At 39.3% G+C, this 19310-nt stretch overlaps 2 protein-coding genes across 3 annotated transcripts; both read right to left on the reverse strand.

Annotated features, from left to right (window-relative positions):
- Positions 1–820: 820 nt before the first annotated feature.
- Positions 821–8558, reverse strand: LOC117445572 (recombining binding protein suppressor of hairless-like). The gene is made up of 11 exons (XM_034081321.2): positions 8363–8558; positions 7535–7567; positions 7286–7381; positions 6972–7137; positions 5602–5776; positions 5346–5483; positions 5062–5174; positions 4783–4923; positions 4277–4432; positions 4017–4120; positions 821–3428 (listed from the first exon to the last, which is right to left on the reverse strand). The coding sequence occupies exons 1-11, from the start codon at positions 8380–8382 to the stop codon at positions 3086–3088; spliced, it is 1485 nt and encodes a 494-aa protein (XP_033937212.1). The 5' UTR covers positions 8383–8558; the 3' UTR covers positions 821–3085.
- A 389-nt stretch (positions 8559–8947) lies between these two features.
- hgsnat (heparan-alpha-glucosaminide N-acetyltransferase) lies at positions 8948–18904 on the reverse strand. 2 transcript variants are annotated; one of them, XM_034081331.2, is made up of 18 exons: positions 18686–18904; positions 17710–17813; positions 17469–17605; positions 15071–15180; positions 14861–14930; positions 14490–14559; positions 14238–14341; positions 13838–13914; positions 13694–13724; positions 13449–13609; positions 13165–13280; positions 12832–12953; positions 12193–12319; positions 11891–11977; positions 11675–11752; positions 11423–11493; positions 10690–10802; positions 8948–10368 (listed from the first exon to the last, which is right to left on the reverse strand). In XM_034081331.2, exons 1-18 carry the CDS (start codon positions 18885–18887, stop codon positions 10187–10189), a joined length of 1962 nt encoding a protein of 653 aa, XP_033937222.1. In that variant the 5' UTR covers positions 18888–18904; the 3' UTR covers positions 8948–10186. The 2 variants fall into 2 exon arrangements, with proteins under 2 accessions (XP_033937222.1, XP_033937229.1); XM_034081338.1 differs by lacking the exon at positions 18686–18904 and adding an exon at positions 18150–18280.
- Positions 18905–19310: the final 406 nt, after the last annotated feature.

Consider the following 19310-nt stretch of genomic DNA (forward strand, 5'->3'; position numbering starts at 1 on the left):
GCAACAGGGGCCCTAACACTTCATCATGTTTCCTAACCCAGCCTCCAACCCAGACCATGGAGCTGCAGTGTTGATCCAGTGACCTCGATTTGTAGATATACCTAGTCTATTATGTGTAACAGAACTGAGCAGCTGCTTGTAATCCACCACGTGGCACAACAACAGAACACTCAATTATACCAACTGGTTTTTACTATCCATTCTCTTTGTGTGGCTTTATTGATCCTGGTTTGGGTGGAGGATCAATTTAAAGGCTTTAGACCTCACTGTGGGGAAGTGAGTTTAAGAGTATCTTGCCGGGAATAGCTTGTCATATATCCAGTCAAGGCCAGGCTGTCTGGGTGGCCTGACACTTGTATGCTTGTTCACAGATCTTCAAGCTATTTGCATAGACTTGGTAAATGTTTGTGCACCTGTTCATGAGGTTTCTGGTGCTATATATGGCCTGTCATTTCATCAACACACTCAGACGCAAACAGTGTATTTCCTTAACTTGAATTACTAGAAACGTTGAGAGTCCGAGGGACACAAACAGACCGCAGGACTACACATGCACACAAACAAGCACATCACATCCACACTCTTAAACAGTTACAAAGTATCAGGTTTCATTCCAGAAATTCAGCCCTGAGTTTAAAATAGTGGGCAGCTTTGACCTATACCCTGTGGAGCATGCCGAAAGCGGCACATGTCCAATAAGGCCTCTTCAGTATCCGAGTGTGTGGACTATATATGAATTTAGCATGATTGCATCTAACCTTAGTCCTTTAGCTCCGTTTCTACTCATTAATGATGATGAAAAAGAACCACAAAATACAAAACAAAAAACATTTGTACAAGTGATATTCAGCTTCAGCTTGTTTTTATTCATGACCTTTTACTAAGAAACCTTGCCAGATTGATTTACTTATGAAACACTAACACGCCAGACTAAAACTATGGTGGGATGATCATATAGGGAAAGAGCAGTGGACATCAAAAGAAGGATTAGAGTAAAGACACTTATTCAATAAACGAAAAAGCCATGGAAATACTCATAAAGCTGCCAGTGTAACATGTTACTGTTGATTTACCATGCTAGTTCACAGTTGACCTTATGCCAGGACTGACTTACATCACACCTGGCCTTGTAGATAGAACATGGAGACTTGACTGCCAGAAACATTAGCATAAGGCACAGTAGGGGGAAAACGAACAAGGATCCGGTGACCAAAGATTCAATCATTTGGAATGAGCAGAGATTGTATCAAGTGTGACCACATCGCAATAAAAGAATAAACAAGTTTGTGACTGAATCAAATCAAGAGAGCACTTCTATACTAATACAGGACTGGCTTATCTATAGCCAGTTGAGTAGCACTTGAAATGCTTGGCTCTATGAAACCTGATGTACTTATATGATTCTGTTTTCTTCAAGGTTGCGTCTTCCTGGTCGAATGTACTTATTGTAAGTCGTTTTGGATAAAAGCGTCAGCTAAATGCAATGTAATGTAAAAGAGATGGTCCATCAATCTGACTGTTGTTTAGAGAGCACGAAAATAAATGGAGATTTGTGTTCAGCTGGGACTTGATGGTACAACAAAGGAGTTTGTTCAAAGTCATTTTGTATTCAACCGACTGAACAAGCTAGGTTTTTAACTCTGTTCATGTCATTCCCAAAAACTCAACCAATTCTGATTGTATTAAATTGAGTTTTAGTGCTTTTGCAGTCAGATGCCATATTTCACAAAACCAGGTTCAACGAAGTGCAATGGCTACGTTTGGTGCATGTGTGAAGACAGGGATACCAAGCAACAATGTTAAAGCTCTTCTTCCAACACATAAAGGCCAGGCCGAAATCGGCCATTTTCGTTAGTCGGGCGACGAAGCGTGCCCTGTCGCCCAAACTCAATTTGGTGTGTCCCGCACCGTCGGCCGTGACACGCCTTATTTGGCCTTTCATGGCTGACGAATGGCCGATTCAACATGTTGAGGTTCGTACGTGCTCAGCTGAAGTCTTGGCCACACATGGCCAAGACGCAGGAGAACGCGGCGACGCAACATTCGGCATCGGCAAGTTCTCTGGTGACTGCTTGGTGTGTCAGGGCCTTAAGCACAAACTCAAAAGAAAATGTAAGGGCGGACCGATGCGAAGAAATACATCTGTAACATGACTAGTCAGATAATACTTTTGACCTCTTTTCTTTGTTCTTTGACTTAACGTAAACTCTGTACTTTGTCCAAAGGATTCTCTACTGTACATGAAGACGTACTGCTGTGGGATAGCTATGATAGAAAGAGAACTGATTATGTTTAGACTTGAGTTGAAGCACTCTGATACAAAAACAGCACGCTGATTGGAAGCACAGGTTTCCCAGGATACACTGACAGTTTACACATACACTACTTATCAAAAATGACATATGTTATAAAAAGTTGGGGAAGGTTTTTGAACTTAGTGACCTAAAGATTTAAACAAAACTCAAAAAGGAGTCAACATGAAAAAATATCTATTTGGTAACAAAAGTGAACTTACTATGCAGTATCATAAAATAAAAAAAGTCAAATGTACCTCGGCAAAAGCTTATAAAATATAATATGAATAAAATAATATAATATTCCTTGGTCCGTAAAAACTATGTTACTCTTACAACAAATGTTTCCTTTGCACACAGCAGATGAATCAACAAGACCTGTTCAGCAAAAACGTGATCTCAGTAGAAAGAGAGCACAGATGAAATAGCTTTCCACAGGCGTATAAAAAAAAACTAAATGATTGTTTCTTGTACAAATCCGGTTGTTGTGAGCGTTACATGGGGCATTTTCCTTCTCTTAGCTGAACATCTTGAATATCGAGGTCCTTTAAGTGTCGCTTTTGAAATGTCCAAAACAAACCAGTAGAGGGAGCTAAAGAGAGAATTCAGTCTTCTCTTTGTCCTTGCTTTTTTTCTCCAACTTTTCTTTAGCATTCCCGATGATCACAGTTGCTCTCTGATGAAGAGTTTGTGAGTCTGTGTGCATTTCTTCACAGGTCCATGAGCTTGTCTGGCTCAAAAGCATATGCACACATGTTCTCTCTCAGCCGTTCAAAGCACAGACAGATTGACTATGACAGTAGCGACATGGTGGACGCCCCTGACGACATGCCTGAGTCACTACTGTTGTAAGCCCCATGGCCGTCCCCGAGCCCCCCCAACGAGGATGAAGGGGAAGATGAAGATGCCGGTGATGATGAAGAGGTGCTATGTGTCCGCAGAATGGCCCCAGCAGCACCGCAGTGGGGTCTGGGCCCAGGCTCAGGGGTGTAGGTGAAGGTGAGGGCGGTGGAGTAGATGACTCCATCGTTGCGGACTAGTGTGACAGGGACTTGTACCGGCTGTCTCACCCAGCGCCAGCCCTCCCTGAAGGCAGAAATGTCCGGCACCACACACAGGACGCTCTCTCCACATCTGAGGGGACAGACGTTTGAGACAGGGTTTGAATACTCAAAGATTCAAAGGTTTTAATGTCATATTCACAAAACTACAGTGTAGAAATGGCAATCAAAATCTTATGACCTGAGCTCCTCCAACAATCCAACATATATAATAAAATACAAAATAAAAAGTAGTGCAAAAAGTATATATACATGTAAATAGAATATGATATGTACAAGAACAGAATATTAAATTAAATAATGTAAATTAAGACAAAATTAAATACGGTTTATTGTGTTGATAACTATTTATATAAATAAGTATATTGCAAGATGACATCAGGAATGTTTATCGGGGCACGTAGCAGAGCTCAGGTGTTTAGCGGTCTTATGGCCTGTGGGATGAAACAGTCCCTGAGTCTGGTGGTTTTAGTCCGGATGCTGCGGTGCCGCCTGCCAGATGGCAGCAGACAGAACAGTTTGTTGCTGGGGGATGGGGGTCTTTGCTAATCCTGAGGGCTTTCTTCCTGAGCCGCTGGGAGTAGAGGTCCTCCATGGATGGCTGCTCCGTCCTGGTGATGCCGTTACTCACAAATGTTCCCACAGAGAAACATAAAAGTACCTGTACATGGTGTCAGCCTCCACATCTCCAAACCACACTCTGAGCTTGGGGGTGAAGTTCTGTCCGGTCAGCTCCAACATCGCCACATCTCCTCCCCCGTTTAACTTCACACAGACATACAAAAAAAAGGTTTTATGTCTTTAAATGGTCCCTTAATGCTGAGTCAAAACTGAAAGAGGAAGTGGTTGGTAACCAGCACTTAGGTTGGCTGATAAATGCACAACAGACGTTTTTTCTTAAAGAAATGGTTACATGCATACCTGCAAAGTCTCCACCACAGGGACAGGTGTGACCGGGGTTGGGACCGGTCCCATTCCCTCGTAAAAGGTGTACTCTGCCTTGTCAGTGCTAATGATAGTCCAGGAAGCCCCATCGTTTACATTCTCCTTGTTCGTCTCTTTGGAGCACTGTGTAGCCTGGGAGGGAGAACAAAACATAGAAATACGTTTCACTTCCCACTTGCACATATAACAAGAGAGAAACCCACGTGAGTTTAGATAGGAGCTTGTCGATGACAGGGATACATATAAGACTCTCTTCTAACGCCTTGGGATGCTCATTAAAACAAACAGGTAGACATGTAGCCTGGGCACTACATTCACAACACATACTTGCTGTAGGCAGACATGTTCTCTGTAAAAGCCCCGTGTTTTATGGTAAGTAACAATTAAAAGAGTATCATTTTAAAATGATTTGATTCAGGCAGAATTGAAACTCTTACTCAAAACCCCAAGTCCAGCCCATGTGTGTGTGTGTTATTACACACCTGAAACTGGATGATCCTCTCCTGCGAGAGACAGAGATACATTTTGTCTGTATCTTTCAGGTAGAAGGCACACTTGTGAAGCTGGGACACCGGGTCATCTGCGTCCATTAATGCAGTCTGCTTGTCTACTTTACGAATGACCTGGGAAATGAAAACAAACACACCCATCATAAGTAAACAGAGAAAGATAATGCATACATGTGTATACATGCAATTTAACACAAACATGTGTGAGCAGTTGAAAGACATCAGAGACATGACTACATAGACGGTGCATACCAGTCTCGGCAGGGCCATGCCAGTGACAGAACAGACCAGTTTGACTGTCTGGCCATAGTGAATATAGCCGTCTCTCACAGCAAACTCCTCTCCCTCAGACTCCTCCTCGTCCACTAGGAAACGAAACAGAGCATAACAATTATGTAAATGTCTATAACTTTCTCTTAACCTTTAATAGGTGCTCTCTATCAGTCATGGGACAAATGAACATCAATGAAAACAACTGTAAAGACCACAGAGAAAAAAATGTAAAGTGAAAAAATGAACCACAGATAAAGACTTACAGAGGTGGATGTAGAAGGCTCCCCACTGCTGGGAGCTGGCGAGAAAGTTCCCCCCCTCCACATGAAGATACCTGGTACTGACTGTCTGGGAACGCAGGCGGTTAAACAATGCCACCTTAGTCCCTGAAGCTATACACACTGGGGAGAAAGGAAACAGGGTAAAGGAAGAGACATGAGTGTCAGTGTGTAGTGAGACCATACAGCTGTCAAGCATCAGCTAGTGTGCATGTGTGTGTTCAAACATCCTGTAACTCACAATCTGCATTTTTCAAGGACTGTTTCTTCTTGGAGGGCTTGGAGATGACCTTGATCCTCTTGCTGAGGAAGACTCCTATGTTGTCGCTGTTCCCGTACAACATCTTCACAGACAGCATGAAGTGTTTCCTTTTGTCCGAGTCACTGATGTACAGAGTCTTAGCTGTGCAGAAGTGCTAATGCAAGGAGACAGATTAGGTTAGGGGTTTTTGTGCAATTGCGCATGGTTTTGTTTGTCCCCCTTTCACCTCCCTCTTTTCCCCTTATAAGAGTTCTTTGTTGGCATTGGTGCAATAATAAAACACAAGAAAGAACATCAGTGCCAGTGCATGTGTGCAGTGAAAAACAGAGGATATGTCAGACAGCTAATTAATGCAACTGTACATTTGATGGTGTGGTTACTTTGCATACTTTGTTAAGAGTGAAGTTGAGCAAAGGTAGGATGGTAGGAACTTAGATAATCGTGAATTAATATATATTCATATGATTGACTTAAAATAAGCTGTCATTGTAGAGAAGGGAAAATAGAGCCTTAGCATGAATAAAACAGCTATTATCATATGAATGTAGCAGACTCACACCATAGTGCTTTCTTTTTATTGATTGTTTATTTATGCAGGGGTAACTTATGATTAATTATTAACTCATTCAAGATCACTGATTTTACTGAAAATTATGTTCACTCAAATTATAGTTTTTTTAACTAAATATTAGGGGTACCACTTTACAATAAGACTACCCTTATAAAGGATTCCTAAAGGGTTTATAATTAGGTTATGAATTAGGTTGTAAACACTTGATTAATCATTAAGAACCATTTATAAACCAGTTCTAAAGTAGTTTTCATACATCAACACAGGATCACAATTTGGCAAGACGACTAAGCCTTATATTGGCTACTTAGCGAGAATCAACTCAGTGGACAACAGATACCAAGGATGCTGGCTGATGAAGAAGACGAAATAAGCTAGGTAGCCAATATAAGGCTTAGCAGTACAGATACATGTGGGCTCACTATTTGGCAAGCAACCGGTCACAGTTGCCCTGTTTATCTCATGTCTTATAAAAGCTTATTAATGATTTATAAAGTGTTCACAACCTAATTAATAAATGAATTACAAACTATTCGTAAACCCTTTATAAGGGTAGTCTTATTGTAAAGTGGTACCATATTAGGTTTATAAGCATATTTTAAGCATCATGATACTATTGTGCGTCAAAATGATCATGGTCAGAATACATTTGAAATAAAATGTTCATATTGTCCCATGCCTAATGGGAAGACTTTGTTGACAGTGACGATTACCAACATCATAACATGGAACCATAATTAAAACCCCTTTAATATTAAATGTATAAATGCCAACTCACCTTTCCCTCCAGATTGAGTTGCTGCATCTCCTGCTCGCTGTTGCCTATCCCGATGAATGCACATGGCTGGGACTCCTGCTCCGTGCACCCCTCCTTCTCCATATTCTCCAACTTTTTCTTCCAGCCACTGCCCATCAGATACACACATGGTGGAGGGCAGAAAAACCTAAGAGGCACAAGTAGGGTTAAAAAACATACAGTACAGTTTTGAACATTGATTTATCATCTAACAAACTTAAACTTGAGTTTACATTTATAAAGTAATATAACAAATCATTGATACTGTATAGAAATATGAGAAGTCCTAGTCAAACCTTTTTTCATTGCCGTAGGACTTTTGTGCAACTTTTGCATGTAGTATGATCACAGTTTGATCATTTTTGTCCTTCAAGTAATTCCTCATAGCCTCCCTGAAATGAAGGGAAATCATGTTAACACTGACAGAACAAATTGTTCTAACATTTAATGCAATCAAATGTAATCAAGTTGTCCCAGTTTTTGTGGTAGATTTAAAGAGTTTGAGATGTATGCACTGTGAGGGTTGCCATTCTGTTTCTGCTTACCTTGTCAAACGCTGAGGTCGCTCACCAAACTTCCTGCAAAACAAAAACATCAGGGTGCAAGGTGTTTACGTGGTTCTGCTGCTGGGCTAATGTATCAGATAAAACAATAAGCCTGACTGAAAGTGAACAACTGAGTGACAATGTGCACAATGCTAGCGAGTTGCGAAATCTGTAAAATGCTTATAATATCCTATTGCTTTATGAACTCAGATACACATATAAACTAAAAATTAAAAAAATGGTTTCGCCTTTTGTTTATAGTATGTTTTTATACTTGTTAATGAAACTCAGTATACAATAAGGAAACAATTCAGACAGCTATTTAAATAATGGTACTAATAGCACAGCAAATGTTGTACAATGTGTGCAATGCCACTAATATATATTTGATACTAATTGTCACTGACCATTGTCTTTAAATGGTAGTTTTTGAGCAGCTTGTAAAGCTATTATATTGTCGCTGTGCGTAACCTGTTGAAACCATGTACTGTCTATGGTTAAACCACACATTACACAAATACAGAAGAAGTAATTCAGTAGAAAAGTAAAACGTTTGACGGAAAAAAAGTTTCTTAAGTAGTTTGAAACATATTCAATATCGTACAACTCCTCAAATGGCAGAGAAAGCAGCAATATTACGAAGAATACTTTGGCACAACTGACCCCACATCAAGCCTCAAAGTAGCAATGCGTGGGGTCAGCTCACTGAGGACAAGAAAACACTCCGAACACCCCGAAGCATCACTCAAGAACACTACTAACTACAAACGGGTTAACACAAGAAAAAAACTTTTTTTATATCATTATGCTTTGAATTTCAGCACTTACCCCGTAACAACGGGCGCCATCTTCCAAAATAACTCTCCCCCCCGGAAAAAAAAGGTCCAACAATCGCGAGATCCCTCCCCCAGCTCCCTCACCAAAGCCAACCGCACAACAGGAGAACCAGACTGGAAGGAGAAGCAGGAGAGAAAGAGGGGGAGGTGTGACGGTGCAAAGGGGTGAGAAGAGGGGGAGGGAGTGGCGACGGGCAGAGGGCAGACGCCTAAACAACAGGCGTGGGAAAGTTACAAAGTCACGCGAGAACTCAAAAACTCTCACAATAGACATAAATGAAAATCGACCTATTCTATCGCGAGACGAAGCGGCTCTCTCACAACTTGCTTTTTTTCACAAGGCACCCACACTGTAACTCGATTCCCACGCCTTATTGAGCAATAAAGCTAAACTACACCTCTCTACGGTGAAAAACTTCGAAACACAGCTTGAAGATGATTAAGTGTTACGTAAGCAGTAACACCAGGAATACAAATTATTGTTTAAAATCTTCATATGGTCTTTTTATACTATTCTTCCCCTGATTTAAAGGCCCAAAGGGTGATAAGAAATACGTTCTTAGAACAAAACTCACTCTTAAAAATTCAACATATTTTATTATATAAACTTATATTCAAATGGTGATTATAAAAAATAAATGTATAAAAGTGTGGCACAATTCATTCTTAATTTTAGACAGTACTTTCTCTCACAGCATTCAGATATTATACAGATTGAATGTATGATTTTGTAAAATGTGGTAATGAATTCATATTTATGTTAACTGTCAAATGTAGAAATGACAAATGATAACACATTTTTATAGTAAGAAAATACATCAAATATGTATTTTTAAATCACACAGTATTTAAAGTATTTAAGTATTTAAATCACAAAGTATTTCTTTAAACTCATCCCACACTTAACAAAAAGTAAATATACAAATGAAAGGCAAATCATTTCTGCCAATACTTTCATCACAAAAAAGGAAATTGTAAAAATAAAAACGAAATGTGTCAACTTAATCATAAAGATTATCTCATGGACATGCATGCTTCTGCACTGACCAAAATGCCAAGCAAGCAACCTCTGGTGGTTTTCAAAAGTCATCTGACATGCCTCCTTCACTTCCCCTCCACACTTGGTAACACGCAGCATTTCAAATGGAGAAAAGACAGCCAAGGACAGATATATTGCAGATGTTTAACTTTCCATTTAAACATAGCTTTAACTACAGTTTCCTCCTCTTGTTTATATAGCATTCTCTTGATAGTACATCATTTAATGTGTCACTTTCACAAAAACCCACTTCAGTTTTCCGACTAATGCAACATACTGTTGCATTAGTCAAATACTTTGTGGCAGCACGGACTGTCCCAAGAGGAAGTCAAGAAGGGATTGGTAAACCACTACTTTAACACTCTGCTGCTGTAGTCTGTGGTATAGGATGATGAATTGAAACAAGCATCTATAACATAGTCCAATAACAATAACATACTCGTGAAATGTATGAACTGTTGTCTGAGGAGTTCTTCCTGAGTCAGTTAAGGTATTTGGCCGGTGCTCTGCTTCATATCTGAAGAGCTTTGGAAAAATATTTAAAACATGTATGGTCGTGTAAAGTATTGGCTGAAAAAAGTAATTACAAAAACTGAAAAAATATTTGCTGTTTGAAGGCTACCACACATGTTCAGAGAACAGATAATCACCATTGTTTTGATAAAATAATCTCCAGTTTCCAGCTTTCCAAATGTCGTCAGATTTGAACTCCAGCAACTGATGTAAACAATGTCCTCTGGTATTGTTGTTGGTACGTCCCATTCAGAGGCTCAGCTATTAAATCTTCCAGAAAATCTTCTTTCTGTAGAGCACGTAGGCGATAAAGACCCAACAGGAAGTAGCCACAAGGTTCTGGGTGAGGTGCTCAGTGTGGGATTGGCTGTTGGACATGCGCCAACGAAAGGGGAAATACTCCTCGAACACTTCATGGCCCACGTACACTAGGATGGAGTTCATACCTGTAAAAATGCACACAAGTTACACAGTTCAACAACAATTTGTGAACATGGCAGATCTAATGTTTTGTCCTCAGGCAGAAGTGAGACACATCAGTTATTATGTAGACTGAAACATTTGCTATTATTGAACTTCCTCTCGGAAAATACTCTTGATATGAATTCAAACTAAGTGAAAATACTGAGTTAGCGTGAGAAATGGAAGGTCGAATCAATTTACAGTCGGTATATACATATAAAATCATGCCCAATGTACACAATTGTCATTGTGAAAATCAGCTATTGATCCTCAGTGTATATTTGACTATACAGGGCAATTCTTACCAGGATAGTAGAAAGGTGCTCCAGACCACCACTTCTTCACATCCACTGTGAAGTACACCAGCACTAGCAGCACGTTTGCAAAACAGGCCAGCGTTGTCACATAGGACAGAGACCTAGAAGTGAAGTTAACAGACACAAGCAGCATTATTAAACAAGTTATATTGCAAAGATTTGTATCTCTCTAAGTTTAGGAAGCTTTCAATTGCATTTCATGTCTCTCTGTAGCTTTTGCTGAAGGTTAACTGTTGACTGTGCCGATGAGGCAACCAGTGTTGCCTTTTAGTAAAATTCCAACCAGTAACACTCTTGAATTAATCTGTTTTCTGATTACTTTTTTGTTGGATGTTAAGGAAAAGGGAGATAGCTGGCTAGGAATTAAGCGCACATTTGGAAACCAGAAAAATACTGGAACTTTGAGAATAATACCTTAGTTGTAATGTAATTGTCCACAAAGATAAAAAACTAGTCTTTGGCCAACATTATAAAACAATAAAAACATACCTGCCTACACCAGAACAAGCCACAATAAAGCACTAAAGTACAGTAAAACGCTTGAAACATAAGACCTATGAACCACATACATCAGATGGGGTGGTAAAAAACAACAAAATAAAAGCTTGTTAAGCTTGTTTCTTTAAAACCTTCTTAAACTGTCTATTCCTTGAAAGAAGCGATACAGAAAAAGGCAAAACGTGTAACATCTGAAGGAGCATATAGTGAAATTAAACTTTACCATAGGTTCTTGTTAACAGGGATGAAGCCATGGTCAGTAGAACATTTGGTCAGAGCTGCAGATATGGCTCCCTGTGTCACAACAGACAATATTATTCACTAAGGATCAACATTGTCTCAGCATTGAAACTGATAATCTGTTTAACAAATCAGTGAAATATTTACTTATCTGAGGTAAGTAAAAACGTATTCCTGTGTGCACATACTGTAGCAGCATATGATAATGCTTATGACAACTTGTTATTGTACTCACCAATAACAGACCCCATATAAGGAACCTTGAAATTATACTTGTGTGGAGATCTCTGTAGTGTAAGATTATTTTTCCTGCCTGGGGACAATTCAAAATGTTAAAATTGGAATCTGTTTAGTTGTTCAAATAAGCTTTCTTAGTATCAATTTTGACATCAAAATACCGATATAAGCAAGAGACAAAAGGTAAGAGAAACCAACAAGTACTACAACAAACCTGTAATCCAAGGAAAGCCATGAGAATAGAGTTGATGCTACCGAGAACACCTTCTGGGTCATATGGCATATGAGTTGCATAAATCACCTTTATTTAAATGGGAACAGAAAAAATATTTTTGTGAATAAGTTAAATGTATCATTGCATCACCTGTGATGTAAGCATTTTGGGGCTAGCAATTGTGCATGGGCCTCTTAGAGGAGGGAAACCTTATATGTAAGCTCAAGTTTCACATCTCAGGTTATAAAAAGACTAAATGTGTCTACACCCGGTATGTTTTAGTTGTTGTTCTGGTCACTAACCCGTGACGAGGGAGTCTGGTAGATGTGGCTTTCTCCAAGAAGCCATCTGTCAATGAGACTAGCAGCTCCACCGGTGCAGTTAGCGTATAAGCCCATGTCCCCGATCCCACCTGGACCCAGATAGCCTCTGTTCAGGAGAGTCGGGAAGTCAGTGTTATCAATGTAGGATAAAGGGTAATGAGAGCAAAGTTAATCATTCAAAACAACCCAAAACTAAGGATGGAATTGTTGGGGTTTCTATCAATTCTGCTTTAAATCTTGATTATGCTAGATGTTTTTAATTGTGATTTGCTAATCAATTATTTTACAATACATTGTTGGCTTTGCAATTATCTAAACATATTTCAACGACAGAACATGTTTGGAAGTCTAAAACCTGTACCTGAAGCTAAAATGGAATACAGAATGTAGTGATAGAGACTACTCATCACCTGATAATCAAACAGAATTGCCAAAGCATTTCACACAAACACAGGGGCTGGGCTTGAAACCAGAAGATCACCAGTTCCAGTTCCAGTTCCTAAAGGGACCAAGGATATAGTGTGGTCTGGGTCCTAGAGAGGGGCTAGTTCCTCTTCTGAGCATTGCTCATTCTACACGAATACAGACAAACAGACTAACATTCCTTGTTTTACTCACGTTGGGCAATCTGGCACAGGAAGTAGGAAAGTGAGGCATAACCAGATGATTTCTAAGATAAGTACACACAGCCAGGCTGGCCAGTACAGCAAGATGTCAAGACCAGGGGACCACCAAGCATCCTGGGGGACAAATACACGTCAATCAAACACTTTAGTTCTTATTCAAAATACATGTATCATGGATCAGTAAATGAGGGATACAATTCCGAATTTTGACACTCTTTTATATTTTCAAAGCAAATACAGCAGTTTTATTTTTAGATAACTTTTGCACCAGTTGAGCACTAACTAGAAAGTTAAAGAATAACGGTAAATGGAGCTGTTTGCTGACCGTTGTAAGGATGTCAAGGCGACCTCTTGCCACCAATAGATCCAGGCAGGCTACAACTAAGTATGAAAAGGCCAGGCGCTGCAACACACCAGGAATTCGCAGGTTGTCCCAGGATACTGTGGAGTAGATGAGTATTGGGTATGAGAACACATGTAGGCAAAAACATGACAGGCAAGCAAAGAAAGAAAGAAAAAGGTCAACAGTGTTATCAAAGAACATGATTTATTAATAATGAAAATGATTGGCAATATTACAGTCAACCTCAAAGTAGTGTTTATTCTCACATGGTCCGTGGCAGTAGTTTGGGTTGATGATGAAGACACCGATGATGAAAAGCTGCATGCTCCTCCACACAACTTTCCTCAGCAGTGAGCAGCGCGTTGAACCTGCTCGGAGCATGGAGTGGGTTGACAGGGCGATGGATGTCCCCATTATAAACACAAACCTGGTGGAAAAAAGGTTAAGAAAATCAGACACAAAGAGGAGGAAGCTGAATATGACATGGGGTTTCAACTAATACTGAACTTACCAGGGAAAGACTAGATCTGCAACTGTGAGGCCTGTAAGAAGACATGTAAAACACAGGCTTTACTACAATTCTAAGGCAGAAGACAAATATCTGTGAAGAACTCGGTTGAAAAAAAATAAAAAAGTATAACCAGGTGGGACTCACCATTCCAGCTTTCATGTCTAAAGAACCAGTATCGTCCCCCTCCATAGTTTACAAACACCATAATGACTAAGGAGATACTGACAGGACATAGGGAAAACAAACAAACAAAACAAGCAAAGTTACATTGAAATATTTGCTTCAAATGATGCAACAAAAATGCATACCTAATTGTTCACTTTTCGACAAAAAAATACTTTGAAACCACTTCAAGGCCCCAGATTCATGCTGATATTATCAGTATAAGCTTAATTATGAAAATCACAAATCTAGTGTTGGCTGCCTACATTTCCCAGTACTTTAAAAACACATGATATGACCGATTATGCCGAATGGTAACTTGATTAATATCTCTTTTTGCGGAAGCCAAGCTGCAGAGTTGAGGCGGGGGGGGGAAGGCTACCCTCTGAATGTGTCCAGAGATCGCAGCCTCTTGCTGGGGCTCGATGGTGGAGGGAGGATGTTGTCAGCTATCAATGATACCGTCCTGTCAGGGCTGCCCAGTTCCTGAATGATGAAAGTTGGTTCGAAACACTGTTCAACCGAAGCATACACTTTTCTGTGTGTACTTTAATAAATAAAAACATTTGGTTGACATAGTAATTTTGGCTAAAAAGATTGTTGTTCGAAAAATATCTTCTACACAAACACTCACAGAGTTGATGAGCCTCTCAGTCTCCATGGAGCCACTTATTCGGTAGAAGAAACCCCTCACGACATCAAGCCTGGAGAAAAAGCAGTCAACCAGTTTAGGAGTAATTTCAACAGTTCACATTTGAGACACAAGAACACAGCAGCAGGGACTCTCTGTTCTTAGCTGTAACCTTAGTTAATGCCGCAGCACTGCAACACATAATACATATGATTTAACTCTAAGGAATTAATATGTTGCATCATACATAGATTTGATTTTGTTTGTAAATGTACACAGGAATTTAGATTTTTCTATGAGTATGAAATCAACGCAGCTCTACTTAAAAATGTAATGAATAAATACAGAAGAACAAAACAATAAAATGACATTACCCTAATATTGTTGTTCCTATGGCAGATGCCAAGGCCAGTCCAGCAAAGATAAGAAAAGCTACCAAGATCGCTTGAGAGATCATGTAGAGAGAAAGAGGAACATGATTTTCATTTGACATTTTTTAAAGGCATGATCACATCATAAAAAAAAACTTGGCACATGTGTGTGTCATAAAGTGTAATGAACGTGTTAATACATGCAAGACTCACGTATGTAGCTGTTGACAGGGTCTGCACCAGTCACCACAGAGCAGTTGACCACGTTCAGATTTTTCACCCAGAGAGAGTAGTTCCCGTGCTCCCCAAAGTGGAATGGAACCCTGGAATTAAAAAATGAAACGCTATAACACGCCGCAAACAAACCGGGCTCATTAATATATGGATATATGCTCATAGTCATTCCGTGGAGCTTTAATGTTTTATATATGTAGGTTGCCATTCAACAATCTTTTAATAACAAGATAGAGAGTTGACACATCACACTTTACAAGTTTATGTAAACTATGTCTGCTACATTGTTACATTTTAACATTTGATTGTTTTCACCTTTGAGCTAGGGACTTAGCCTTAGTGAAGGGGCACCCCGTCCCCAACCAGCAGAGCTTCCGACCCCTAAATCTGCTTTTCATAAAAATGTCTCCCTTATATTCTAGATCAGTGGTTCTCAAATGGGGGTACGCGGACCACTAGGGGTACGTTGGAGTACTGCAGGGGGTACATGAGATTTATTTTATGTTAATAGGAAGAAAAAAAAGATAAATATACCAATTTTAGGAAAAGTAACGAAGTTTGAGCAGTGTGGGTTTTATATTAATAGACTAGAGTTACACATATTTCAAAACGCGAAGTGTAATAACTGCAGTTAGCCTCCCTGCCAGAATGACAAAGATCCTCAGTGAAGCACAAGCCCATGTTTCTCACTACATTGAAAGTACAACTTATTAAAAAGATCAGTTCAATGCAACTAATGTCGTCTTAGTGTTATTGCATGATGTTAAAATTGGTTTGCCATGAATTTAGTGATGGATTGTAAACATTTGAAATGTAGCATTTAAGTGTTTCTCAGTTACAAGGTTGTTGTTTTAATAAATCAGACACTGATGGTGCAAGGCTGTACTGTACCTCTTTATATAGGCTTTTTTCAAATAGTTTTTGCGCTGATCAGGGGGTACTTGGCTGATCTTTTTTTTCAAAGGGGGTACATTATTGAAAAAAGTTTGAGAATCACTGTTCTAGATGGTTCGAGAATGGATATTAACATTAAGACGTACTGCTGCATGTCAACTGTGAAGGGTCTGTGAAGACACTTGAATGTTCTTTCATTCTTATTCATTCATAATTAGCCCAGCTGTATTATCAAGGCCATTTCTCTTAATCCAATTCATATCCTATTTCATTTTTATACCACAAAAGATGTTTTACATTAAAAAGACATTTTGTAAAATACATGTAAGCTTATTAGAGCTAAAGACTTGTTTACAGATTGTGTGTAGTTGGTTAATAACATAACATAACATAACAACCGACCCCTAAATCTGCTTTTCATAAAAATGTCTCCCTTATATTCTAGATCAGTGGTTCTCAAATGGGGGTACGCGGACCACTAGGGGTACGTTGGAGTACTGCAGGGGGTACATGAGATTTATTTTATGTTAATAGGAAGAAAAAAAAGATAAATATACCAATTTTAGGAAAAGTAACGAAGTTTGAGCAGTGTGGGTTTTATATTAATAGACTAGAGTTACACATATTTCAAAACGCGAAGTGTAATAACTGCAGTTAGCCTCCCTGCCAGAATGACAAAGATCCTCAGTGAAGCACAAGCCCATGTTTCTCACTACATTGAAAGTACAACTTATTAAAAAGATCAGTTCAATGCAACTAATGTCGTCTTAGTGTTATTGCATGATGTTAAAATTGGTTTGCCATGAATTTAGTGATGGATTGTAAACATTTGAAATGTAGCATTTAAGTGTTTCTCAGTTACAAGGTTGTTGTTTTAATAAATCAGACACTGATGGTGCAAGGCTGTACTGTACCTCTTTATATAGGCTTTTTTCAAATAGTTTTTGCGCTGATCAGGGGGTACTTGGCTGATCTTTTTTTTCAAAGGGGGTACATTATTGAAAAAAGTTTGAGAATCACTGTTCTAGATGGTTCGAGAATGGATATTAACATTAAGACGTACTGCTGCATGTCAACTGTGAAGGGTCTGTGAAGACACTTGAATGTTCTTTCATTCTTATTCATTCATAATTAGCCCAGCTGTATTATCAAGGCCATTTCTCTTAATCCAATTCATATCCTATTTCATTTTTATACCACAAAAGATGTTTTACATTAAAAAAAGACATTTTGTAAAATACATGTAAGCTTATTAGAGCTAAAGACCTGTTTACAGATTGTGTGTAGTTGGTTAATAACATTTATAGTTAATAATACATTCTATTTAAAAGGCGTCTGTCATTACATGACACAAAGCCAGTAATAAAACATAGAGTTAACAACAAGCAGTAAAACAAAATGAAAATCAATAAGACTTTCAAATTGAAAGTGGATTTCATGATAATATTTTAAACATGTATACTGCTGGTGTTCTTGAACTCACGTGCAGAGCTCCAGGTTGACGGTGGTGCTGTTGAGCTGTAGTGTAATGCCATGCTGTGTGCCCACAACAAAGTCTACTGAACTGGGCTGGCCAGGACTGGGTCCTGCGGGGACAACACCCAACTGCTGGTACAAACACTAACACACAAGGAAACAAGGGTCCAGATCAGAACAACCATCACCATCCTCACCTGAAACAAGTCATATGTCCACAGAAAGAAATGCAAGGAAATATCTGGTACCTGATAGCATCGCTCTGACATCCAGGACACCACCAGCTCAATGTCCAGCTCATTGTTGACTGTCAGAATCGCCTCATCCATCCTGTGGGCTATATGCCGAGTAGCTGGAGTAATAAAGAGCAGTACACATATTAGCTGAAATGATTAAGCAAATACATTTCTACATAGACAAGATGTTACAGCTTACAGTTTAGCTGGCCACACCCAACTGTAAAGCCACTGTTTACTGAACAGACTTCATGATCATTAGCCTACTCATATTATCAAAAAGAGAACTATGGTTGTTGTGGCAGTGACTCTACAACCAAAAGCAATGAGTAAATAATCCCAGTTTTCCTGACTACTTCTTCACTGACATACTCTATAAATCAGAGAAATCATACAATTATGGCATTGCTTTTAAAGCCTTTCTATGTGCTACAGCCGTACAATTAACTGACCTTAAACATATGATTCACGGCTATCGACATAGACGAGAATCCTATTCCATTCAAACGTGTATGGTAGCAAAACTAAATGGGTAGCCACAGTTTAAAAAATATACCAAATCTAACAGCAAGCTACAACCAGTCAGCTAGCGTTGCTCCCAGGAAGAGGAAAGCATGTGAGAGGGCTGAAGTTATGGCTGCAGAGCCCTGTAGTCACATGCTGTATTAATCCGTCCACTACCCCCGGGAGGGAAGTTTAAATGTCTGGAGCTCATTTGTGGACTGTCAACTGTCTTCCTCTGAGTTGAAGCCGTTTTAGGTTTATCTACGGTTAGCACCAGGCTAAGAAATTGTATTAATGGACAACACATTTAACCACAACATATCTATTTGTGGCGGCTGTACAGTTGGTTGGTAAAAGCCATGGTCAATGAAATTTCAACAAATAAACCGGTGTATGAGATGTAAACTTACGTAGACATTTGGTAACTAGCTAAGCTAACCTAGCATTATCCTGCTTGTTCTTGTCAAAAGTCCTGGATACTTACAGGTGACGTTAGATATTTCAGCTGTCAGTGGTACCACGCAAACAGCTATAACCAAAGCAAGGGCAGCAAGGGGAAACATATATTTCTCTGGTTTTGTCATGAATTTCTGTCTTAATCGTTTCACTCCAAAATCTGAAGATTCTTTTTTCGTTTCCCTTTTTCCATAGCAGATGCCACTTCCGATCCTTCCTTGTTTTGACATTGTAGTGGGAGCGATGAGGGTCAAACTATATCACTACCGCTAACGTTTCCTGTGTGTCGCTCCTAAAGGGACACTAACGTTACACACCTCTAGCTCAATCCCACTACATTTATGCAGTGCTAAGATAACATTGCCAAACTGTGCCCTCATCCGTTTACATATTCTATTTGCTAAAATCTTTTTTTTTAACTTTTTGCCATAAATTGTATCTTCAAATACATTAATTTCATCCAACGGACTGTTACTTTTGCTTGTTCATGCTAACGTTAAAATCAAATATTCCATAGACTGCGCAGATAAAAACGGGTTCAGTAAAAGATATAATGTAACAGTATTGGATTGGATGCCGAATGGAGCGCTCTGGTGATACATGCGGCTTCAATGTCCGTTGCTATGGTAACGTGTATTATCTTGTTTATTTAA

This window comes from Pseudochaenichthys georgianus, chromosome 1 (genome assembly GCF_902827115.2).
Source record: "Pseudochaenichthys georgianus chromosome 1, fPseGeo1.2, whole genome shotgun sequence".
Lineage (NCBI taxonomy): Eukaryota > Metazoa > Chordata > Actinopteri > Perciformes > Channichthyidae > Pseudochaenichthys > Pseudochaenichthys georgianus.